This window comes from Pteropus medius, unplaced genomic scaffold (genome assembly GCF_902729225.1).
Source record: "Pteropus medius unplaced genomic scaffold, Ma_sr-lr_union100, whole genome shotgun sequence".
Classification (NCBI taxonomy): domain Eukaryota; kingdom Metazoa; phylum Chordata; class Mammalia; order Chiroptera; family Pteropodidae; genus Pteropus; species Pteropus medius.
In genome coordinates, this window is record NW_024346062.1 from 395,734 (window position 1) to 422,872 (window position 27,139).

A 27,139-nucleotide genomic window follows, 5' to 3' on the forward strand; every position below is an offset into this window, starting at 1 on the left:
CAACACCAAGGTAAGACTCTTCACCATCAAAAAAGATTACACCTTACTGAAGGTTAAAATGATAGTTAGCATTTTTTATCAATAAAATATTTTAAAATTAAAATATGCACATTTTTTAAGGCAGAACGCTACTGCACACTTAATAGACTACAGTATAGTGTAAAAATAATCTTTGTCTGCACTGGGAAACCAAAAATTTTGTATGACTTGCTTTATTGCAATATTTGCTTTATTGTAGTGGTTTGGAACTAAACCCCCAGTAATTCTGAGGTGTGCCTGTACTAGTAATTCATGGAATAAAATTCACAGATAACCACAGGCTAATGTAAGAAATAGAAATGAAAATGTACAAATAAATAAAGAGATAAAACATAATAGTAAACATAAACATGAAAATATACTCTAGGTTCAAACAAGATTACTAGTGGCCAAATGTTCAGTTTAAAGGTTAAATTGTAAATCCTAGTAAAGTATGAATTCAGTTTCGCTAAGGCATCACATTATTTTCCTAATATTTTATAATATCTATGTAGAGATAAGCTAGTTGCAATTATGAACCATTCAATTCACAGGGCTCCCAGTACTTAATATTCTTTTTTGGATGTCCATGGATTCATCTGGTTACTTTTAGAAACAAAAACAATAGTATATCATATGACTTCAAGATTATCATTTAAATTTACTCATTTATATTTAAATGTTTTTACTCTGAATAGATTTTATTTTTTAAGATTCTTGGTATCAACAGAAGTCAAAACTGATTTTCTTCTGTTAATACCAAAACTGTATGTCAAGGGAATTCTGAGAAAATAGAATTGTTAGTAAGGTTGCACATGAATGAACTTTTTAGTAAAACCAGCTGTAAAATGAGGTTATCTTTAGGAATCTAGTCAAAGTCCAATAACCTTAAAAATAAAGAAGAAGATTATAAAGTCATAAATGTCTGCTTCTAGGTATCAACATGCTCATCAAACTCAGTTTAGGAACATGGCCTCAGAACATATATGAAAAGGTTTTTCTTGACTACTTTTGAGAAATTCTGTTAGAAGAGATGGAGAAGCCAAGAGGAGGAGGTTGGTGGGGCAGGGAGTGTCTTTTCTTCCCAATTTGGAATGGAAATATATTTTACACAATTCTTAACCCAAACTGGAAAAATATGGCTACATGTTATATTCAGAATTGAAAAGAAAAATCCCTTTCCTTTTGTTCATGGAAAGTCTCTTTGAAGATTCACTGTGCCTTTTAGAGTTTGTCAATCATTAATTACCTTGATTTGTTTTTTACCTGTATCAGAAAGGTGACTAGTCTTACACAGGAGATCTAATTTTCGGTTCCACACACACAGGTCATTCCCACCAGAGAGCCAAACGTCTAATCTCTGAAGAATAGTTAAACACTGCAAAATTCATGTGAAATGTACATCAGTTTAGAAATTCAACATTCATTGGTTTTAAAATATGTTCACAAATTCTGACACCCTTCCCTTCAAGAGGTGAAAGTGAATTCTCCTCCCCCGAATGTGGGCTCAACTAAGTGACAAGCTCTAATGAACAGAATATGGCAGAAAGGACAGTGTATGACTTATAAGACATAAAAGATGGTGTCTTTCTCCTTCCTCTCTCTTGGTTCACTAACTCTAGGGCAAAAACACACAAGCAGTAGTATGGAGAAAGATCTACATGGCAAAGAAGTGAGGTCTCTGGACAACCACTAGCACCAATATGCCAAGCATACAAGCTCCCTAGGAACCTCCAACCCCAGTCAGCACCATCATGAGAAACACTGATCCAGAACCATCCACCGAAGCTGCTCTCTATTTCTTACCACAAACACTGTAAGATATTTATTGTTTTAAGCAAGTAGATTTCAAGGTAATTTGTTACTTAGTAATAGATAACATACAAGCTTAAAATAAACTTGCTTTTTAAAGTAAAACTGAAAATATGATATCAGTTTTTATGTATCTTTCAAATTAATATCTCCTAATTATTGACTCAGGACAGTGAATGTTTTAAGGTCTGGAGAAATTCTTCACTTTAGAGTCTACACCTTTAATAATACTCTCCCCATCCATTGACTCAAGAGAGTATAAGGGCAAGAGCAAACGAGAAAGAAAAGAAAAGGAAAAGGTCCTAGTAGTCTTGCCTGGGTGGGGGGTACAGCTGCTTTTAAAACTGCTAGAATAATAAGGGTTGAAAACAATCAATACAGTTTATATTTCAAGAGGTCTTATCCTGTCTAATCTCTAAAATTTTAATATCAGAACTTTATTCCTTTTTATTACCAAATAACATTCCACTGTATGGATATACCACATTTTGTCCTTTCAGCAGCTGGTGGACATTTCAGCTGTTTCTACTTAAAGGCTATTAGGAACAATGCTGCCATGAGCATTCATGTACATGTTTTTGTATGGACATACATTTTCATTTCTCCTGAGAAAACCTATGAGCTTGCTAGGTCAAATGATAACTCTGTTTTAACATTTTGATGAACTGTCAAACTACTTTCCAAGGTGGGTATACCATTTTACAATCCCACCAGCAATGTATGAGGGTTCCAATTTTTCTACATCCTTATCAACACTATTATCTGTTATTTAGATATTATCCATCTAGTGAATGTTAAATAGTATCACATTATGGTTTTGACTTGCATTTTTCTAATGATTAACGATGTTCAGCTTCTTTCCATGTGCTTATTGACCATATGCATATCTTCTTTGGAGAAATATCTTTCAAATTCTTCATCTATTCTTAATTGGGTAGTCTTTTTATTGAGGTGTCTTTTTATTGTTGAGTAGTTAAGAGCTTTTTATGTGTTTCATCATGTATTCAAAATACAAGTTCCTTATCAGATATATGATTTGCAAGTATTTTCTCCTATTCTGTGGGTTGTCTTTTCATTTTCTTGATGGTGTCTTTTGAAGCATAAAAGCTTTTCTTTTATTAAGTCCAATTTATCACTTTTTCTGTTGCTGTGTTTAGTGTCATATGTAAGATACCCAGATTTACTCATATATTTCTAAGAATTTTATAGTTTCAACTTTTACATTTTGATCTTTGACCCATTTTGAATTAATTTTTGGATATGACATGAGAAAGGGATCCAATTTGATTATTTTGTAGTGGATATCCAGTTGACCCAGCATTATTTGTTGAAGAGACTATTCTTTCTATTATTGAAGAGTCTTGACACCTTTGTCAAAATCAATTGAACATATACATAAGGTTTTATTCCTGGACTCTAAATTCTATTCCATTGCACTGTATGCCAGTACCTCACTGTCTTGATTATTATAGCTTTGTAGTAAATTTTAAAATTGGCAAGTTTCAATCTTGCAACTTTGTTCAAGATTTTTTTAGTTATTCTAGTCCCTTGCACTTCTACATGAATTTTAGACCAGCTTGTCAATTTCTACAAAACAACAACAAAAAAGCTTGCTAGGATTTTGTAGATTTGTGTCCAATCTGTAGATTGAGTAGTATTGCAATCTCAAACATATTAAATCTGATCTAAGAATAAAGGATGTCTTTCCATTTATTTAGATTTTCTTTAGTGTCTTTCAACACTGTTTTGTAGTTTTTGGTGTACATGTCACATATTTCTTCTTTAAATTTATTTCTAAGTATTTTAATCATTTAGATGCTACTGTAAATTAATTATTTTCTTGATTTCATTTTTGGAATGTTCACTGCTAATGTACAGAAATACAATTAATTTTTGTATACTGATTTTGTATTCTGAAACCTTGTAAATGCATTAGTTCTAATAGTTTTGTCATGGATTTTAATTTTCTTTATAGAAGATCATGTTGCTTCCTTTCTAATAAGAGTGCCTTTTATTTCTTTTATATTGCCTAACTGTCCTGGGTCAGAACCTCCAGTACAATGTTGAATAGATGTACCAAGAGTAGACATCCTTGTTTTGTTCCTGATCTCAGCAGGAAAGTATTCAGTTAGTCTTTCAGTATTTAATACCATGTTAGCTGTGGGGTTTTCATAGATGCTCTTTATTAGATTGAGGAAGTTCTCAACTATCTCTAGTTTGTTGAGTAGTTTTTATCGTGAGAAGGTGTTGGGGTCTTTCAAATGCTTTCTCTGAATCTGTTGACATCATGTTTTTTGTCCTATGTTAAACTAAATTCATATTCCTGAATTAAACCTCACTTGGTCAAGTGTATAATCCTTTTAATATGCTGTTAGATTTGATTTGCTAGTACTTTGTTGAGGATAATATACTGCTTTTGTTACTCGACATTTTCTTAGCATTTTCAAAACTATTTATTCTTCTGAAATACCATTTTTAATAAATATATCTACAATAATTTAACTATTTTCCTGTAAGACATCTAGGATACTGCCAATCATCCACTTATAAAATATATTTGTAATATACATTTTCGTTCATAACTCTCTGCCCAAGATTTTTATTATTTCCTTTAAAGAGTCTTCTAAAAGTTGAATCACTGGGCCACTTCATGTAATCATTTTTTTCAGGCTCACTCATAATGCCAAACTGCCTTCCAGAAGATCATATCAATTTATACTCCCAACAGTAATAAAATGCCAATTTCACCACCTCCTTGCTAATACCAACCCTTATAAAAACTTTGCTAGTTCAAAAAATAGTATTTTTTACATTTATTTGGGATCTGAATTTCTTTAATAAATGATCTGTTCAAGAACGATTGAATCACTAAAGTGAGTGAAATGCTATTTTTAACATTTTTTTAATGTGGAATGGAATCATAGCAGGAGTAAATACAACTACCTAACTGATTAACATTACAATAAACTCCTTTAATAGGTACTTTCACCATACTGGAATAAGACACTTTTCACTGAATAGTTCATAAGACAGTTCACCAAAGGAATTTCGTCAGTACACTAAATTTTTACTCCTTCCCTGTTCCTTCAATTCATGTATTCTTATTTGAAAATCAATGACTGAAGATAGAAAGCAAGAGTATATTTTAAGGAATTTAAAAGCGGCATCTTTCAGATCTAATAAAGCATAAAGATCTGATCAAGTCAATACTTTAATGACTTCTTCAAAAATGGTCCATTGTTAAAATGGATACAGCATATAGTAAATGGTGCTTTCTACCCCAGAAATTTTACTAAATTGATAATAGTACAGCAGCATAAGATGATTGACAATTGGCACACAGCAATTCTTTTTACATTTTTTCTTAAAAAGTGTTCACTCCAATTTAGAAATCAGTTATCTTTAAAGCAAATGAGGGAACATTATCTCATTGTACTAGTATCTTTCCCCAAACTTGCTGACATTATTGAAAAACAGTGGCAGTTTCTGAGAATATTTAAGGTCATTTCTTCCGTAGGAATCAAAGTAACCAAGTCTTATCCAAATTTGTTTCTCTAACATGCAGCAGAGATCCTATCACATAATAAACCCTAATTCATATCTGTAAAATGAATGAACCTGCTAGTAACAATCAATTAATCATATAAGATTTTGTTTTGGAACTGATATGTCTTATCTTTATGAACTTATAGAAGGCAAAGGTTGAGGAACAAATAACTCCACAATTTTAGTTCAAAGTATAAAGACGCAGACTAGCTACTGTGATAGAGTAATTCTGCAAGTCGTCTCTTTCTAAAACTACCTACTAAACACATACTAGTACTACATTTTTCCTTATCTTGCTGTAGAGATTTGTCCCTTACTCTTAATTTCAAATTCAAACATTCTAGCATTTAATATATATGCTCCCAAAACTCTAATCTTAGAAGAATCAAATAACTGTAGGTATGTCTGGAAGAAATAATTTTTAAAACCTACAAAAGTAATTTCATCTAACTTACTAAACAATTTTCTCTGAGACAAAAAGATTATCATAAAATATCTGCTTAAGATTTTACCTTTACAGTAGACTGGAAACACGATACTTTCTGAACTTGTCGGCCAGTATCACAATTCCAAACCTAAATTTATGTTAAGAAATAATTTCTAAGCTAAATTTTAAAATCTTAATTATAACTTTACTAATAATTAAATCACAAATGTTACATAGTTAGGAAGAAAATAAAGCATAAAATATTTAATGTTTATATTACTAAAGTTAATTCATATAGTAAGTCCTCAACTAATTGTAGCAGGCCTACAATCTAAAATAAGTTTAAGAAAAATTTTACTACCAAACTATTCAAAAATGCCAACAGAATGGATGATCTGAAAACTAAACCATTACAGGCATTAAGTATTTTGACTTTAAATTTTAAGGTTTATTCTCCAAAATAGTCCACCATAATCTAATAAGTATTTAACATAAAGTATTTAAACTACACACGACCACATGCATTAATATTTACCGAAAGCTCCTTCAATGCACATGGCATAATTTACTACTGTTATCCTGATTCAAAAAAAGTGAGTAATAGTGTATTCCTATTACCTGCATATATATTAAGATAATTAGAGGACCTCTCATAAAATGTCCAAAGTTAGTTTGACTTAAGGAATATAATGATTTTCTAATTTTTCACATTTCCTATGGTAAGATATAAATTTTACATCATGTCTGGGAAGACATGTACCTATCAAATATGTATAAGTACATATGTATATGTGAACTTTTAAGCCTATCACTTGACAAAAATTTAAAAATCTACCCTCAGTTAATAGTGAAGGCCCAAGCAGAGTAAATTTAGAATTCATCTGAGTAAAAGAACTGTCTAGAATTATTTTTAACAAGAAATATCATTCAGCAAAAGAAATGACTACACTATCATTTACAGGTGAAGTTTATACTGATACTGTCCCAACAACTCATCTCCGTACTATAACAGTAATTTTAATAATTGCCTCAAAATATTATTATAGTATCTTAGGAATAGTCCAATAAAAAGGATTTTAAATTCTACTTTTGCAGAGATTATACTGATGTGATGCTGAAACCAAAACAACAAAAACTATAGAGCCTTAGTCCATAAAATATTTGCCTCAATAGAGCAGTAGTAATAAAAATGTTCTAACATGAGTGAATTTTATACCCTTTTTATGTAATACTGTAATCACCCAAAATATAGTTATCCCCATTTAATCTTTTCTTGAAATGTTTTCACCTATTCACAATGTTTAGAAATCACTTCAGCTGATAAGCTCATTTAAAGTATGTCATAAACTACAGAAGCCTGAGAAACACTGACTCCTTTGGGCTTACTCTGAAACTTACTTCACTAATGATTGAATCTGTTTAAACAGAATTCTCAAATAAGCACAGACTTTTTAAGCTAATATATGATACCTTTAGGAAAAAGATAATGAAAGATGACAGTTATCCATAACATTTGGCTATGGCCTTCACAAATCCAATTCCTCATACAAATATTAAAGAGCTGAATTTGTTTAAGGAAAATATTTTAGAAAGGCAATATTATATAGTAGTTCAGAACTCTGACTCTGCAGTCAGACTGCTTTGCCTTCTGCCCTACACTTGCCACAAGACCTTGGAAAAGTTACTTAACCTCCTTTGCCTTTATTGGTAAATAAGAATAAAAATATTTATTGTAAGAATTAACATATGTAAAACCAATGCCTGCACACATAAGCACTTTATAAAACTTTACTAATTAGTTAAATTCTTAATTAAAAGTATAAGGAAAAGAAAGATAACTTACTTTTAAAAATTATTTTTAAATATTAAACATTAATATTGAACATAGAGCAATTGGTAATTCATTTTTCTATCAGACTGTGTCACTCAAAAGGTTCTTATGGGTTGGGACCATTAAGTTTCTTTTGCTGTACAATAAGCTGAAAAAACTGTGAATTACTCTCCAGTCCAACTCACCTTTATTTCTCTAAATTCAAAAGCAAACTGAGATAATGAGTATCCTTAAGCCCTCTTTCTCCATTTCCTCCATTTTGCATAACATAATGGTAACTGGAAGGAACAGCTTTAGTCGTGGGGTTTCCATCAATAATAAACCTTAGCCTGCTATTTCCAGTCTAATACTTTTTAGTTACCTAATGCTTTTAAGAAGTGTCTTATGAAAGCTAGAACAAAACATTTCGGCGAAACAGGAATGTACAGACTGACTTCAAGAGGCTAAAGACTAATAATGTATTTACTGGTCCCTTGGGTCACTATAGTTATTTCTCTCTCTTCCAGATTTAAGGATATAATAACTGTTTTATCAGCAGAAGCTGTCAAGATCAGTTGACTTTTTTCTTCACAACTTTCCAAGCAAGGAAATGTAATAAGAGCAGTTATCTTTTGTGTGTGTCCATTGAGTTCCAAAAGTTTTTCTCCTGTCTGAAATATCAATAAAAATGTTAATAGGTTCATATTTTGCAATTTAAATAATCTTAAATGACAACATTAAGAATCGCCATGTAGAAAATATATATACTCTATTTGAAATTACTTAGATCTTATAATTTAAGTAATCAAAAAGAATCTAAACAGGTGCAGACAGAGTAGCATAAACAATTTTAATTATTTTCTAATAGAAAATACTATTTATAGCATATTTTATAGGAAATTTAAAGGATATTCTTTCCATATGATTTTAAGAATTGGATAAATTAAGCATAAAAATATCAATAACTTAATCTAGAGGAAAAAATAGAAAGTCTTCATTATCCAAGTATTTGTTATCTAAGTCTCCACAGTTATAAAGTTGTGGAAGGAAAAACAGGCAGCATAAAAACAACAAACAGTAATATAGCCACCACTCATAACGTCAGCCTCCATTCTGTCTTTTTCTATTTAACAGTAATAGCTATTCCCATCCAGTCTTCATCCATCAGTCTCTCACAGATTTCCCAAGTAGTAAACATACAAAAATACAATGTAAATATAACAAATTGCAAATCTTTCCAAGGTTGTAGCATTTCATGAATGTTAAAGAACTGCTTTAATCACAGGCAGAGCCATTGAAAAATGAGGATCTGACAGAGTCGAAGAGATAACAAGAGAAAAGATAAATAGTTCAAAGAGAATAATTTGAGCATCAAAGGATCAGGAAAAGAGGCCCAGGAGAAATTTGGTGAAGCTTTAAATATTTTTGGAAAAAACAAGCCTTTTATTATATTATTATTAAATTCAAACATGAGAAGCATGTAATATCATGCAATCAAACAATTTTAAAATTGTGTCTCCCACAAAAATCAACACTTGATTTATTTTCAGAATCACTGCACAGTTATTGATAACTTCAATTTTGTTCAATAAGATTACAACTTTTTTTCATAATATGGTATTTGCTTCTCAGAAACAAAATCCTAATTAAATAACTCTATTATGAAATATTGGTTCCCATCTTAAATGAATTCATCCTAATTGTCCCTTTTCAAGTATTAGTATTGGTCTACTAACATGCAGGTATATTCCCAGATAGTGTTTATGAATGCATACTCAACTATACAGTCATGTCTTTATTACACAATCCACACAAAATCAATACACACCTGGGCATTCCACACAACTACAATTCCATCATCACCAGCAGATGCAAACCTGGTTAGAGAAAAAAGGTCAAGAAAAAAAATCACTAATGATGTTTAAGTATTAAGATTACTAAGAACTATCAAACCTTATTAATGGTATTCTGGTTTACTAATATTAATGCAGATTAAGTTCTTTAAGCTGATTTAACAAAATATTGATGGAATAACTTCTAGGTTTTATGCCAAGTACCGAGAATCCAAAGATAAATGAGACCATTTACAGTGTTACAATGAATAAACTGCAATGTTAGAATGCAGATCTGTAAATGATCTTTAAAGTCCTTCCTTACTTTAAAATGACATGATTAAACCCTGACTTAGGTGTCATGAAGCCAAGCTGAGGAACAGCTTCACTGATAGGAAGTGATAGTCCAGGAGTGGAACAAAGAAATCATGTCCTTAGATAAATTCATTATTTCTATCATTTTATCTGTAAAAATATTTTCAATCTACTATTTAAAGCCAAGATCTCTCTTTTAATCCCTCTTAGCTCTTTAGTCTTTTTATATGAATACCATGTTCTTGGTTTTGAAGGTTTGGGGGTTTTTTGAGGGTTTTGTTTTTTAGTGAAAATGTCTGAAATGCAAAGAGGTAAAGGGAAGTTTGTTTCATAGCATGAAAAAAGAGCTCTGATGAACTCAGTTATAACTTACCGCTCCCCTTTATCTGCCCATCTTCACTATACGTAAAGAAACAATCATCTATATTTTGTAGGGAAGATATCTGTGACACTATCAAGAATAATAACTTGTTACACAGGAATATTCGTCATAGTGACTGCATTACAATAAAATCAAGAAAGAACTGTTTTTAAGCACTGTCCCAGCACAGTGGCATACAGCGATCACACTGTAAGCATATCAAGTTATTTGTTATTAATGCAGTACACAAGTTTGTAAGTGACCCTTTAATGAAACAAAACAGATACCCAGTTGTTCCCATACTATGACTTTATTCACTTGAATTCAGGTTTGCTTTTTTGAATAGGAGAGAAAGAAGTGGTATTATAGAGAGCCAGCTATGAAGTGCATGTAACTGACTCCTTCGAGTTAACAACCATTAATAATACTCCACTAGCAGCAACAGCATTTAGAAAACTTGTACTTCCTTGCAAGATTGTTATTAGGTTTCACAAAATCTGGGTATGCTCTGAAAGTCTTCACTAAAGTAAACATGGTTAGCCATACATATATCATTCAGGGAAAAGTAGAGAACTGATACACTAGGACACAAAAATTACTTTGTTTCTGAGAGTATCTGTTCTCATGAATTTTACCCCTATATAAGATCCATAAAATCTCACTACAGACAAGTAACACTTTCCTTAACACTCCAAACTGAGCTTCAAGTTCAAATTTCTCATACTCAGTTTCAAAATCCCATACTAACTGTTGTCTTCACTGGCTCTGACAATTCCTATACTCAGTACCCATTTCAAAATCCTTTGATTACATTGCCTACTGTAGGAGCTAAAAGATTACCCAGGAGATAGGAAATTGGTCAAATACAGTCTGACAAAGTCTGTTAATAATATTTTAATATAGAACTACATATCTTTTTAATGAAAAGGACTTTTAAAACTTCTTAAGTAATGAATTAGAAACTATACAGTTATTTTTAAATCTATGCCTAACATTTATTCTTATTTCAGAATGAAATATATAAAAGATCTGAAGATTAAAATTTTTAAATTAGATATAATTTCTTATGCTTAATTACATACATTTCCTAAATTATAATTCTAATCAATGCCTTGAGTTTCAAAACTAATTGCTAGACATAAACCTGCAATGGCTTATGTTTCTAGACCTATTAATTTCTTTTTATTTGTATAGTGATGGTGGGAGGGCAGGACTCAAAGTTTTAGGTTTTCCTTACTCAGAACATCGATTTCTATTGATTCTTGAAACTCTCATAATTGTTTTTCTCCATTTTAGAAGACTGCAGGTTTAAAATATCTTTTTTCTAACCTTGATTTTTAACTCCTCATTATTGTTTCATCATGTCTGAATCTCATGAGTTCACAAGGAGAGATGATTGAACAACAGTTGAGAGTTTAGAAATGAAGTATAAAGCATTTCACCTCAAACTTTAATTCAATCAGTAGTGAACAAAAGTTAAATCTAAACAATGTTCAATAGTAATGCATGAAATCACAGTCAATTTTTTATTGCTCAGAATTACCCAGTTGGTAGATTATTCAGGCCTTTAATTCTCTTGTATATTTCTATTGCTGCCTTTTTTTATCACTACTAATGTACAATATATTGTCACAACAAAAATAGAAATTTGAAAATTTTTAAACCCAGAAAACCACACACAATAAGTTCCTTTTATTTTTCCCATGCTCCTGTCCCATTCTTATGCATATCCTTCAAGTTTTCTTAACTAGAAACCAAGTTTTTAAAAATATTCATTAAGACTACATAATTAGATGACTAAGAAAAAATGAAATGCATGAAAACAAGTTTAACAAGGTGAAGCATGGTTTAATAAAGACCCCTAACAGAGCTTCTAGAATGTTCCATCCTCTCTCTATGATTATGAGACCTAATTTATTGTGAGTCAATGATTCACTCATTCAAAAAATACTTAAGCACTAACTATATATTAAATACTAAATAATTATACACACACACACACACACTAAGAGTAAAGATCAGTGAGACTGTTCTTGCCCTTGAAAAGTTCACAGTCTATATTACTAATTAATGCTACAGGGTCCAGATCATGTATCCACTGAGAAATCTCATTTCTACTTATTCTAATTTATAGAAATCATTCCCTTTAAACACTTGCCTTTTGAATATCTCAAAGAAAATACTCTCATCCTTGCCAACTATGGGCTCAAAGCACAGCAAAACTTCACTAAGATTTGTACAATAAAATATTTTCACAAGTAATTCCTATGTCTATTACCTAAGTGCATATTTAATAGTTCTTATGTGAATTTATTTCAATCAAGTCAAAGGTGCTACAGATGCAAATATAACCTTAGAGGACACAATAAAAAGTAAAGCCCATAAACCTAAACCTTCCTGTATTCAGTATCTACCTAACCATAAAGCAATGGGAAAATATAGACTATTATGACAATATAGAAAATCCCTGTGGTTAACTAACTTCCCATCTAACCCACAAGTACTTTCTAATACATGATGCAACTAAAATAGTGTATATTTTTTACAATTAAAATAAAGTTGAAAATGCTACTACAATACCAGAAACCAAACAAAACCGAAAAATAGTAAAACTTTCATTTAGAATAGATTTTTACCTAAGTAGTTGTATGCTAGAACTACTTGAAGAAAACTAGAGAAATATAAATAGAAACTTGTAAGAGAACTTGAAAGGAACTTCAAAGCATTTTCAGGAGCTATACACATTAATGTCTCTGATTCTTTCATTAAGAAAAATGTAAATACTAACAACTTTAATATCTGAATGTCTAAGACCTTTCTTTGGTTCACAAACAGAATGAAGCTGGGAAGAGTCCCATGGTCTTTGCAAAAGTAAAACCTTTGGTAAATTCTCCCCTCCCCTAAATCACAAATACAAAGCTAAACTACATATCAAGTTTACAAGTATTAGAATAGCAAAAAATTCCTGTGACTTCTATTAGGGGGAACCTCCGTTTCCCTGAGCTCAAGTTTCCACGAAGGAACTTCTACTACTAGAGAAGCATCCCTAGCCTCTCCCTCCTCCACTGATCTAATCAATGAGTTTGAGAGAATGAATGGAGCATGCTCTGTTCAGACTCTTCTGAGTTCTGTCTGAGGATTTGTCTGTTCATGGAGAGGGAACATTCTGCTTTGTTTTTGTTTTTGAGGTAAGCCTGCATCTGAATGAGAGGCTTCCAGATGTCCAGCTGCACCAGTGATTCAGTGAATAAGTCTACCTAACTCTGGGTGAAGTTATTAGGAAACCTACTGTGGTTACATACCAATGCCATGTTCTTTAATCCAGTTTTTGCCAGTTATTACTTTATTAAGCTAATATGTTCAGGTCCATCTGTGTAATTTCTGCATCTAATAATATCTAAGTTTTATTTTATGTAATAAAATACCTTTTAAACTGGCATTTTTATTTCCTCTATAACAAATATATGTACATTCTTTTTTTTTTTTTTTTACTTTTCATTATGGAGAATTTAAATATACATAAAAGTGGAAGCAGTATAACAAAAATCCTCAGGTATTTATCACCCATCTTCAGTAATTATCAACTCATGGTCAGCATTGTTTTATCTGTACCACAAACAATCCCTCCTCCACACGTTATTTTGAAGCAAAGCCCAGTCACTATATTTCATTTCATCAGTAAATATTTTAGTATATATCTTTTAGAACTCTTTTATATCACAACTAGTTAACGACATTTAATTCCTTAATGTCACCACATACCCAATCAGTGATCAAATTCTTCTGATTGTCTCAGTTTTTTAGTAGAATCAGGATCTAAATAAGGTTTATACATTGTAACTGGTCAATATATCTCCAAAGTTTCTTTTATTCTATGGATTCTTCATAATTTTTTCCTTGCAATTAAGAGTTTGTTTTACAGTTCTCACAGTCTGGATTTTGCTAGCTACCTTCCTGGGTTATCATTTAACAAACACCTCTGTCCCTTGTATTTCTGATAAATAGATCTAGAGACTGAATCAGATTCAAATTTGACTGTTTGGTAAGGCCACTTCATAGCCAATTTGTATAGTCCACCAGGAAATATAATTTCTGGTGGTCGGGGGTGCAGGGCGGGGCGATGCTGTGTGTGTGTGTGTGTGTGTGTGTGTGTGTGTGTGTGTGTGTGTAATGTTAATTGCCATTGCCTAAATTTGTTATTCTATTAGAGGCTGCAAAATTACAATATTCCAATTCTCTGATTCTTTGAATTCTTCTATAAAGAGAAATTTCCTCTCATCAATTATTACTGATCCCAAGATAAAGTTTGTATAGAAAAGGCAGTATAGATCTTGATTTACAGATATCCCTTACATAGAAGACTAGTTGCCCAGCTGTGAGGAATGTGGTTATCTGCCTCCAGCTGCTGACTTCAGGGTCCATTTCGGCCTTCAAGCCAAAATCATACTATCACAGTTGGCCCCCAGCCACTGTGATTAAGCAAAGTGGTGGAAGCCAGGGACACGTTCTTGGTTGAGCCTCAGCCAATGACTAAGCAAAGTAGGGCAAAAAGTTATGTTATTTCCACCCAAAGCAGACTCCTCTGAAGGAGGAGTGAGGAGCTCTAAAGGGCATTCTTTCCTCCTGAGCTCCCCACTGGGCTTACAGAGATTTTGTCACAACTGCATCATAGTCTGAGACAGCTTCCCTTGTCCAATCCTGCCTCTATTCTTTTCCCTTCATTGATGTTTCCAATAAATCTTCTGCATGCTTAACTCCATTTTATTGTCTGCTTCTCAGGGAGCCCAGGTATTAGGAGGATCTAAATCATCTTGACTATTGATTTCTTTTCTCCGAATGTTAGTGAAAAAGTTACTCTTAGCTTAAGAATATTTTCTTAAAGATGTAACATATTATTTGTTGTTAGTGAACTGTCATACCATACTGAGTTTGTTTAGTTTGTCTTGTGAATATACAGCTTCACTAGCCATCCTAGGGGCACATTTTGTTCTCCAGTCTGGCATTTCATGGGTCACCTGATTCTTTTCCAGTCATGATCACCATCCTACATAACCTTGTCTGTTTCCTGGAGTAGCAAGGAATGGTCAAATGAGCAACAGAGAAAACTATTCTTAAAATGTGTTATGAACTCAGTTTAGTTTAATGTGTCAGATACTAGAGTGTTACATGCAATTTTAGCACAGTCCATTTTCTGGAAGACTCTTGCTGAGGCTTAGCCTTCTTTAGTGATCTCCCAATCAATATGACCCTCACTTCATGTTTAAGAAATACTAAAGAAGAAAAGAAAAGGCAGCTGTCTGTTAGGTTATACAGGATTTATCTGGTATCTTCAAAAACCAATCTGAGAAAATTTTCCACTCACTGATTTTAGCTGAGCCACCAAGAAAACAAGAAAATCCTTCTGCAAAATTCTCAATAAACTGATATTATCTAAAGATCTGAAGCGTGAAACCTGGATTATAGCAGCCGACAAAAAAACCCAGAATGTCTACAGAACTAAAAAAAACATAAAAACTATAATGATAAAATATTTAAGGTATTTGGTAATTTGACAATGCATAAATAATATACATATGCAATGGTAAAGATAATTCTAAACTATTAAGGATATGTTGAGCGCTTGTTTATAATAAATATTTATATAGTTGGTAGATTTTTTATGTCTTTGCTACCAATAATGACTCTTTTATTTTTATCAGTACCTTATAGAATTGAATTTTTTAAAACAAAACACAAGTTCTATAGGTCTGTGACTGATTGAAAAACTTTATACCTGGTTATATGGAAATATGGACATAGTGATGACTTAAGTACAAAGAATTAAATGTGATTCATGTAGCAATATCTTCACTTTACTGCAAAAGCCAAAAAGTAGGCTTTTTCATCTATTCTGGACATTTAGATTTCACTGTGATAGATAGCAATCATGGCCACAAATGATTCTCCCTCCCTATGCCACCATTTGCAACAGGACATAGTTCTTTCTCCCATCAAGAGGTAAGTTTATTTATCCACTTACTGAATTTGTGACAGCTCCTGACTTGCTTCAGCCAATGAAATAGCAACAAACGTGATACAAACAGAGACTTGAAAAGTTTTACATTGGGCTTGCCCTTTTGCTGGTATTAGAACTCCATGATCACTATGTGAACATGCACTTGAGCAACCACACAGAGACCTCCAGTCACCCCAGCTGTGACCACTGTGAACCAGCTAGCTCCAACAATTCTACCTGTTGACCATAGATGTATAAGTGAACCTAACCAAGATCAGTTGATCCTGGTGCAGATTAAAAAAAAAAAAAACCTACCCAACTGAGGCCTAGCCCCAATTGCCATACTGCAAAACAGTGAGCTAAGATAGTGATCTAAATATATAGTGGCTACTTTAAACCACTAAGTTTGGGGTGATATTTGACAGAGTAATAGATAACTGATACAATCATTTATAGCTTTTTTACTTTTTACAGAACATTTACTGTATCACTGAACAACTGAAATATACACAAACACCACTGTGGGGAAAAATATAATCAAATGTCAGCTTTTGGACAATGATCATTATAAAATAACCTTTTCAGAAGATTCTTCTTCTATGTAATAAAAATAGCCAAGAAGACATTTTGGAGGACAGACAGCAATGAACATGGAATCTTAACAGTTAATCTATATAAAAATTTAAAGACCACATTCTAAAAGTATACTGTATATTTTTTATTTAACTTTCTTAGACAAAATGATCTGAGGACTCCTTAAGGCCCAAACATTAATGATTATGGTGTAAGAAGTTATTTGGGATATTTTTAATTTATCTAGCAATTTACTATGATAAAATATGGTACAAGAAAATTTTAGCCGCCTAATATTCTATCTTCCCAGAGATGTTTAGTTTCAAAGATATGACTAAATAGAGTATCTCTTATGACAAACTACAACAAATATTACCAAAAAGGCTGAAGGTTATTATACTGTGGTTAACATGTTATTGATTGGTTGGCTTATATCACAACAGTAAAATAATGTTGATAAGCTAGTAATATATATATGAGGCAAATTTTTTCAGGCAAAGGTGAAGAGCATGTTGTTGTATAATAATTTGGCTGGATTTTGTCTTTGGTTTCTGGAAGGTGGGCCCCTCAAATGTCGCCTGAGTTTATGCTAATGGGATGACTCATGGTGGGCCCCTACACAATTTAAGGATAGGGCTGGCCATGTGGGAAATACAACCATGTAATTAGAGAGTTGGGGCTTTTAAGTCATAGATACCAGCCTGACCTCCAAACTGGGATGGCGGGGAACAGGGGAGTGCTAGAATTGTGTTCAATCATGTGGTGAATGATTTAATCATCCCTATGTATGAAATCCCAATAAGAACTCAGGATGCCCAAAGCTTGAGTAAGCTTTCCTGTTAGTGATACACACTGATGTTCTGAAGGGTGATGAATCCTGAGGACACAGAGTTTGCATGTGGGACCCAACCAGACCTTGCCCTATGGGCCTCTTCATTTGGCTGGTCCCAATTATATCATTTATAATAAAACTGTAATCATAAGTACAGTGCTTTCCTGAGTTCTGTCCGTCATTCTAGTGAACTGTCAAACCTGAAGGGGTAAAGGTAATGTATAGCCAGTTGGTCAGAAGTGTGGGTGCCTAGAAACGGCAGAGATTGCAGTTGGTGACTGAGGTTGAGGGAGTGTTGTGCAGGGCTGTGACATAACCTGTAAAATCTGACCTAATTCTAGGTAGTAGTAGAATTGCATTGCACATGGGAAGAGCAACTAAATACTAAAGACATAATAAAAGCAGAGAGAAGACAGGTTAATAGACATCAGAAGAGACTGTCAGAATTAGGAATAATCACAGTAGCAATCACCTATGGAGTCAAAAATAAAAATGAAAAAAAAAGGACAGTATCAAAGGCAAGAGACAATTAGAGATGATAGTGGAAGAATTGATCAGGACAACAGAAGTGGGGTTAGGGAATTAACATGTACACTTACTAGTCTGAGGACTCATTAATTCATTTAACTATCTATTAATTACCTGCTACATGTAAGGCACTGTGCCATGTACTAAGGATAGTGTGGTGAATAAGAAAAATATGGCTTCCACTCTCATGAAGTTTATGTTCTATAGGGGATGATAAATACCAAATAGTTACACAATTATGTAGTTGTATAATTGTCATTGTGATATATGTTACAAAGAATAAGCACATAGTTAAGTCTTCAAAAAACAGATATACAGATCAGTAATAAGCTAAATCTACAGTCCTATGACCTACACACTTTTATCTCTATTTGCAAGTATATTAAACACAATATTATACATGTTAGCAAGGAAGTACAAAATAATGTACTTTTTTAATTTTTAATTTTTGACACACAATTTTATATTAGTTTCAGGTGTACGACACAGTGATTCAACATTTAAATATCTTACAGTGATCACAATAATTCCAGTAACCATCTGTCAACAAAAATAGTTATTACAATATGACTGACTCTACTCCCTATGCTGAATAATATTGATTTTAAAGGGGTTTTTTATCAATAATAAAAAATTCAGATTAAATACTTACCTTCCACTAAAAAAGCACATTCCTCATAGGTACCTGATATTTAAACATTTCCCATATGTGTTTATTAAATTTAGATTCACCTTAACATAGTTTTAACCTCACCCAAATTTTAAAGTCATACATTTCTCTAAACTAACAAAAATACGAGTTGTCAAAAAAAAACTCAAACAAAAATAACCATCTAATCACCAAATATGACACCCTGACTTCTGAGCAAAAAAGACTTGAAATACATATTTTGTCAAGATGCAGAGATCAATTTCTACTAAATGTTACTAATGATCAGTTTTAAATTTTTAGAAAAGATGAGTTAATTTTGAAGTTGTTTTAATATGAAATTCCCTAAAAACTCTTTCCAAATAAGAGTCAACTGGACAACCAGAGTTTCTTACCTGTAGTCATCTAACTGTACCAGAAATCGTACAATATCATGATGAGCTTTCAGTACATGCAGTTCAGTATAGGGGTTCTGGGTTTGTTCTTCACCTATTGTCTGTAAAGGAGATTTCTTGTATTGAGGGGGAAAAAAAGCCAAAACAAAAAAGAGAAAAAGAGATAAAATGCTTTATGATAAAGCCATATTGGAATAAAGATTGCATGGTATACATCTAAGAATATAAGATTTAAAAAGCTATAAGATATCATGTTCTAATACTACATATTATTTTCCCTAAAATAAAATGACTGCCAATTTAACAAAAAACATTTCTCTTACCACAAATCCACACCATAAATTTTATTATTTTCAAGTCTCAAAGAATTTGCAGAAAGGGTGAATTTTATTTTATGGAAATTATACCTCGATAAACCTGATCTAAAAAATTAATGGGCCAATCCAACTCAATATTAGAATGGGTGTTTCTCCATTGAAACTTGGCAGAAACAAAACTGTAAGTCAAAGGAGTAAAATACAATATAGACTAAAAATTGTCTAGCCCATTATAGGCACTAATTATATGTTTGAAGAATGAATGAAGGAATAAAAGAGTCAATGAATTAAATGAATCCAACTTTGGACAATAATGTGATAACTATTAACATTTACAGAGTATTGGGTAGCAGCCTGTATGCCAAACACCGTGCAAGGCACACACGGCATATAACTCAATAATTCTATAAGGTAGGGCTTATTAACCCCATTTCTGTAGTCAAACCCAACACTATTTCATAAAACCTCTGTTCTTAACCTAAAAACTGCAGTTTTTCAAACTTGATACTATTGACATTTAGATGATATTCTTTGTTGTTAAGGGCTGTCCTGTGTACTGCAGGGTGCTCAGCAGCATCCCTGGTTTCTACACATTAGATGCCAAAAGAAATTCACTCCCATCTCAAATTGTGATTGCCAAATGTCCCCTAAGAGTTAAAATTATCCCAGCAGAGAAACACTGCTTAAACTAGAAGCCTGGATTCAAAGTTCTTGCATAAATTAGGAAAAATCATTGACTGTAATAATGCACAAATTCACAGCAGTTATACAACTGAAGTACTTTTACATGAAGCGTAAAACTTAACATGCATAAATGTCAAAACAAAATCTGCCCCCAAAGCAGTAATTTTTTTTATTTATCCCATGTCCCTTCTAGCAGTGTTACTGATGAGAAAAGCAAAAGTGAGAAATCTGAAAACTATATATACCACTTCCCCCAAATGAAAGGTTGCCAGGCAAGGCAGAATTAATCGAAGTCTATGATTCATCAAATACGGACTACTCAATTTCTCAGTTCTTCCATAATCTTTAGAATTTCAGTCTATCTAAAATAAGCCTAATTTCAAATAAGAAATACTTTTTTTAAAAAAAATAGGTAATATGCCTCAACTGCAAAGATATGAGGAAGTTAAGACTGAGAAGTAAGGCTGCTGACTCACAACCATCCAAGTTTTTTATTTTTAACAAAATAGTTCTTATGAGAAGTAAAAGGGACTTCAACACAAATTCTAGTCTTTGGTGGCATATGAAATAAATTCCAGACCCCAGCACTTTTAAGGTTCCAAAACTACTTTATTTGCAACATTTCAAATATAACTCTCATTACAGTCTATTCAATTATTCAGGCCCATGAAGAAAGCCTGTCTACAGAACCAAAAAGCATTTAATTAGAAGATCACTTTCTTGACTTTGAGGTAAATTATTAATTTTGAAAATAATTATATCTTTTTCATTATTAGGTTAAAAAAAAAATCGATTTATATCTCCTGAGCAAGCAACAGTTGATTTGGGGAAGTGACACCAGTTCAAATAAACCAAAAGTATGAAGTTGCAGTCAGCGTTTGTTAAGTAAGATACTTTTTTAAAATTGAAATGAGATTGTTTTAAGCAGTGAGAAGACTAGCTGAGTGTCCTTGAGCCTGTAGCTGAACCACATGAGCTTCAGTTTCCTCACCTCTTGGAAGAGAGATACTGTATTTAATTCTCAGGGTCTTAGGAAGACGGAGAGCAGAGTAGCCGCGGAGCCTCCCCAACACATAAGCCCCGCCCCCACCCGGGTCCCCATATTCCCGACCCCGCAGCCAGGCTCAGACAGACGCCTCTGCAGGGGCGGGCAGGCAGGCTCCACCTGGGGGTTTACCTCGGCCAGTCCCTGAGGCTCTCGGCCTCCCCCAATCAGCCATCGCAACATCCGGGTAACAACGGCGTCTCGCTGGGCTCAGGGCCCTGTCAGCCGGAACTCTGCGCCGGGCTCAGCCTCCTCCTACCTCTCAGGTAGCAGAGCAGTGGAGACGCTAATAATTGCCACCCCAGATCTGCCCACCAAATGAAGCGGTGCAAAGCAGAGCCCACAGGCCTGGGAAGTTTTTGTCCCCACAGCGCTGCCGTACCCAGCCACAGAGGCTTGGCTTGAGATAGCCACGTTGGGAGCAGCAGCCGAAAGCTTAAAGCGGCAGCGGGAGTTCAGAGGCCCGCGCAGCCCTGAGTGAGCACGCGCGGGGGCGTCGCCTAGTTTGCGCGTTGAGCTTGGGTAGCTGGAGCGGCCCCTAGTGGACGCACCGAGCGTAGCACCCGAGCCTAGCAAGCAGGTGTGTACCAATACTCCCCTTCCTCTTAGATGGCTTTTGCATCCTTCACTTGGCTGGGAGACCAGGAAATCGCTTCCTGGTTTCCTAAAGAGCTAGCTGAAGAAGATGTACTTCAGTAGACTTCTTCATCCAGACTAATCCAGAGACACATGTGTACACCAGAATAAATCTGGCCATTTTTTGTGTGCCGTAATACACGTACCGTACTAAAGTGCTACATAAATCCTCAGGGTAACCCTGTAGTCCCTATCTTATAAAGAAACCGAAGCTCTGAAAGACTAGGTAGTTTGTCAAAGGCTAACAGCTAGGAAGTGGCTACCATGAGATTGGAACCTAACCTCTAAACTCCAAAACTAGTGCTCCTGACTGTATGCTATACCATCTAACCCAGAATCTCCCTAAAGAACAGAAGACACTTCATTCCTCTATTTTGACTACTAGATTTCCTTAGGTAGTCCAAGAGTTGTAGTTCTCTACTCTGGCTGCATATCAGAATTACCCAGGAGGCTTTTTGAAAAATATACATTCCTGGCTCCCACCCAGACTTATTAAAACAATCTCTATAGTTAGAACATAGGAATCGGAGTTTGGAGAAAGTTCCTCAGTTGTGATGAGTAACAACGTTTGAGAATCACTGATCTAGGAACTACTTATACATTATGTCTATAAATGTTCATACATATATTTGCATATGTGATTGTTAGGTTCAAATGAGGATCCTAGCAGTAAATTCTTATAGAGAGCCTACCACAAGTATTCCAACCAATCAATAAACATGTATTGGGCACAGATGCACTAGAGATTCAAAAAGCAATCACATAAAATCACGACATTCTAGGATCAAGGCAAATGTACTAGACACCAATAAAGAAGGGCCATACACTCTAAGGTATGTTGGTTATGGGCAGGTGCCCAATCTGACAGTACCTAGAGAACGGGAACTGGGATTCCCTATGATCCATCTTTGTATTCATTTTGAGTGCATTGGACAAAGGAAGGGTCAGGAGAAGGTTGCCTTCAGTGCACTAGCCTCAAATTGCAGTCTGCATGCAGTTAAAGACAGACCAAAATAGAGACTAGCCCCTGGAAAAGAAGGACTCATCATAAGAACATCTTGGAAGGACAATCTTCAAGTGTAGCAACATGGTTGTCCAAGTAACCTAAATTTTTTTCCTTCTAATTTTCCACATTCTTTTGAGGATTTTCCCAGTGCCTCATTACTGATCTAAGGAACACTCTTCTGGTCTTTTAAGCACCGATCCGGGATGAACACTTCCTTCCTTGGTTCCTTTTAGGACGGTTCAGAAAGAACTTTATAGACAATTATACTAGAGTAACCTCAGAAAAGCCAGAGGAGTAGGAAGCATCAGGACTCCATCTCTCCACCTAGACAACAATTGTACTGTCAGAAAACATCTGGACTGACTATTTTGGAACTCTGAAGTCTATTTAAAAGCTTGCAGCTTCCAGGGAAAATCTTGGCTAGCACAGAGTCTGGCCACCATTGTTTCAAACCTAACTGACTAAAGCTGCTTCCAGGGAATTTAAAGGGACAGTACATTTGGGTTTTTTCCCTTGCCTTTTTTCCCCTTTTGGGAGCCAGACATTTAAGGATTAGGACATTCAAAAGCAATCACAGATATAGAGGAATTTAGAAAGCCACCACACATGCCCAACAAGAGACACAGGCTCAAAAATGATCTGATGAGATCTTAAGCTTTCACCTCAGACTAATCCTCACCACAAAGATACCTTTCAATTAAAATAACCCAGCAAATTCTGAGGAACAAAGAGAATGACTTCCAGAGTTAAAACATTAAAAAATTCAAATGTCCAGTTTAAAAAAATATCACAAGCATACAAAGAAACAGTAAAGGATGGTCCTTTCAAAGGAACAAAATAAACTGACGGAAACTAACCCTGAAGAAGCCCAGACATCGGGTTTACAAAAGACCTTTTTAAAACTGTCCAAAAGAGACTCAGAGTTCAAGGAAGATGTGGATAAAGACAGGAAAACAATGTATGAACAAAATGAGAATATCAATAAAGACAAAGACATTATAAAAAGGAACCAAATGAAATCATGAGGCTGAAGAATAGATTAACTAAAACAAAAAATTCACTGAAAGGGTTCAAAAGCATATTTAATCAGAGAAAGAAAGAAGTAGTGAAGGTAAGACAACAGAAATTATCAAGTTTGAGGAACAAAAAGAAAAAAGAACAAAGAAAAGTGAACAGAGCCGAAAAGACCTGTGGAACACTATCAGGTAGATCAATATATGACTTGTGGTAGTCTCTGAAGGCAAACAAAGAGACAAAGGGGCAGAAAGAATAGTGGCTGAAAATGTCTCAATTTTGATGAAAGACATGAATTTATAAATCCAAGAAGCTTAATGATCTCCAATTAATATGCATACAATGGAATAGTATTCAGCCATAAAAAGGAATAAAATTTTAATATTTCTACAATATGATGCACTTTGAAAACATTATGCTAAGTGAAATAAGCCAGACAAATATCCTACAGAAGGACAAATATTGCATGATTTCACTTATATGAAGTACTTGGAATATACAAATTCATACATAGGGAAAGTGAAATAACAGGTTACCATGAGCTGGGTAAGGGGAGAATTGAGAGTTACTGTTTATAGATACAGAATTGATGTTAAGGATGATAAAGTTTTCGGTATAGATAGTAGTGATGATTACACAACAGGTCATGTATTTAATGCCACTAAAGAATATTTGTACACTTACAAATGGCTAAGATGATAAATATTATGTATATTTTACCACAAAAAAGACAAATGAACAGTGTAACAGAACCAGAGTCAGAAATAGAACTATACACACACACACACACACACACACACACACACACACACACTTTTTTTTTTTTTACAAAGGTGTAAAGGCCATCAATGGAGAAAAGATAGTCTTTTCAATAAATGATGCTAAAACAATTTGACATTCATATTCAAATTAATTATCTTCATTCTATAGCTCACTCCATATACAAAATTCAAGAGGGATCATAGACGTAAATGTGAAGCCTAAAACTATACACACCTGTAGAATAAAACATAGAAAAAAAATCTTTGTGACCTTGCATTAGGCAAAATTTCTTAGATATAACCTCAAAAGCACAATACAAAAAAGAAAAAAATGATACTACTTCATCAAAATTAATATTTCTGCTCTTTAAAAAAAAAAAACACTGTTAAAAGAATGAAAAGATGAGCCATAAACTGGGGTAACTATTTGTAAATCATTATCTGATAAAAGGCTTATATCCAGAATAAATTCTCGAAATATAACAGAAGTCCAGTTCTAAGTAAGATGGAATCAACACATAATACCTTTTATTTCCAACTGAACACTATAAAACCTGGACAGAATGAATAGTGCAGCTCTTTGAGGATTGGAAAAGGTTAGATTAGGGAAGGAAATCAGAGTTCAAAACACCACCACATCAGCATTTCTTCTTCCTCCAGTATCCTCCCAGCCTGAATCTCATGCAGCCTCAAATCTGGAAGTGAGCACTGTCATGCAGACAGAGAAAAATACAAAAGAAACACTCTAGTTCTGGCTGAGAATCAGAAAAGGAACCCTTAAAGCTCAGAGAAAATCCCTAGGAGGTGGGAGAGTTTTCCTTTTTCTCCATTCTCTCATGCCATGGACTCCAAGATAATCTATAAGCAATGGTGGCAGCAGTGACAGTGGCTACCAATACGATACTGCAGGAGATAAAATTCTAAAGTAAATGAAACTCTCTATTCAATGGAATTAAGGCAGCAAGATTGTGGGTCCAAGGCCTATATATATTTTTTTCTCTTCTTTCTATCCTCTTACCAATTAACACCAGAGGTGAAACAATCGTCGCTGTAGGTCATTTCTGAACAGAGATCCAAAAAGGGGAGCCCCAGAGAACCAGAAAGTATCAGAGAGATAATGCAAAGTAAAAACAAACCCATAAAGTTTATAAAAACTCCTGAGTTCAGTCTTCTTACTTAGATATGTGTGGATGGTATTCTAATTAGCATACTAAAGACATTGACAACTGAGTTAACAGAATTTCACTCAAGTCCAATATTAATTACTAACACACACATAGGACAAATTCAAATAGCATTGCAAAGGCTTTAAAACTGAACCAACTTTGGAACCACAGTCAGAGAAGGAAGGTTGGAACTTATGCCTAAACCTAGCAAACTGCTCACTAAAATAAAAATACCTATATTCTCTATAGGACTTAAATAAAATATTTTCTTGGTGTCATATTCCAAAGGTCAAGAAATACAATCCAAAATTGCATGGCATACGAAGAAATACAAAAATCTCAACTCACATTGGAAAACAAAGTCAATAGATGCCAAAGACAAGATGATACAGATGCTGGAATTATCTCAGAAAGACTTGAACACTCTTGAAACAAAAGTTAAAATAGAAAGTTTCAGCAAAAAAAAACACCAATATATAAAATAAAATAAATTTTATAATTAAAAATACAATAGTCAAAATAAAAAAAACTCACTGGATAGACTCAACAGAAGAACAGAAGTTACAAAGGAAGAGTCAGTGAACTTGAATGGAGAAAAATCAATGAAACCAAAATCTGGGTTTTTTAAAAGATTGATAAAATTGATAAATCTCTAGCAAGACTGAAAAAGAGAAAAAGAGAAAAAAACAAATCAGCAATAAAAGGAATGAAAGAGAGTATATCACTATGGACTTTATAGATGTTAAAATAATAATAAGAGAATATTATAAACAACATGAGTTTAACGACTTCAATGAAATGGACCAATTTCTCAAATATCACAAACTAATGAAACTCATTCAAGCTCAGAAAGATAACATAAATAGTCCTATAATCATTAGCAACATTGAATTCACAGCTTAAAATGTTCTGGAAAGAAACTCCAGGCCCAGATGGTAATACTAATGAAAATCTTAAGAGGATTTCTTACAGATAGATGCTTCTAAAATTTATAAGAAAGAACAAAAGAAGTTGAATACACTATGAGACATTGTGTTAGAAACTGAGAAAAATACACAAAACTTTAAAATTTAAAAAAAAATTTTTTAAATTTAAAAACCATATAGCATCTGATCCCAAGGAACTTATAGTAGACTTTAAATTAGCATTGAGGAGATTCTTGCATTTTAAGAAGAAATAACTGAAGTGTAACAGATAATCACATACAAATTATTACTGAGTAAACTTAAAGAGTAAGTTCTAAGGAAATCTGGTTCAAAAATAATTATCAGAGTCCTAGAGATTGGTTACATAACAATGCAAATATACTTAACAGTACTGAATTCAACATTTCAAAATGATTAATTTGGTAAATTTTATATTATGTCTATTTTACTACAATTAAAAATAAAAATAGGAAGTGACATCATCAATATGG

General features: G+C 33.5%; 1 protein-coding gene across 1 annotated transcript in view; it reads right to left on the reverse strand.

Annotated features, from left to right (window-relative positions):
* WDR41 (WD repeat domain 41) overlaps positions 1-21,622 on the reverse strand; it is a 44,233-nt gene extending 22,611 nt beyond the window's left edge. The window contains exons 1-6 of the mRNA XM_039874883.1: positions 21,272-21,622; positions 19,094-19,209; positions 9,442-9,490; positions 8,153-8,284; positions 5,889-5,951; positions 1,285-1,396 (exon numbers count right to left, since the gene is read on the reverse strand). Of these exons, the coding sequence (XP_039730817.1) occupies positions 1,285-1,396; positions 5,889-5,951; positions 8,153-8,284; positions 9,442-9,490; positions 19,094-19,209; positions 21,272-21,322 (523 nt within the window). The 5' untranslated portion in view covers positions 21,323-21,622. The remainder of the gene's footprint in view (positions 1-1,284; positions 1,397-5,888; positions 5,952-8,152; positions 8,285-9,441; positions 9,491-19,093; positions 19,210-21,271) is intronic.
* Between the last annotated feature and the right edge of the window lie 5,517 nt (positions 21,623-27,139).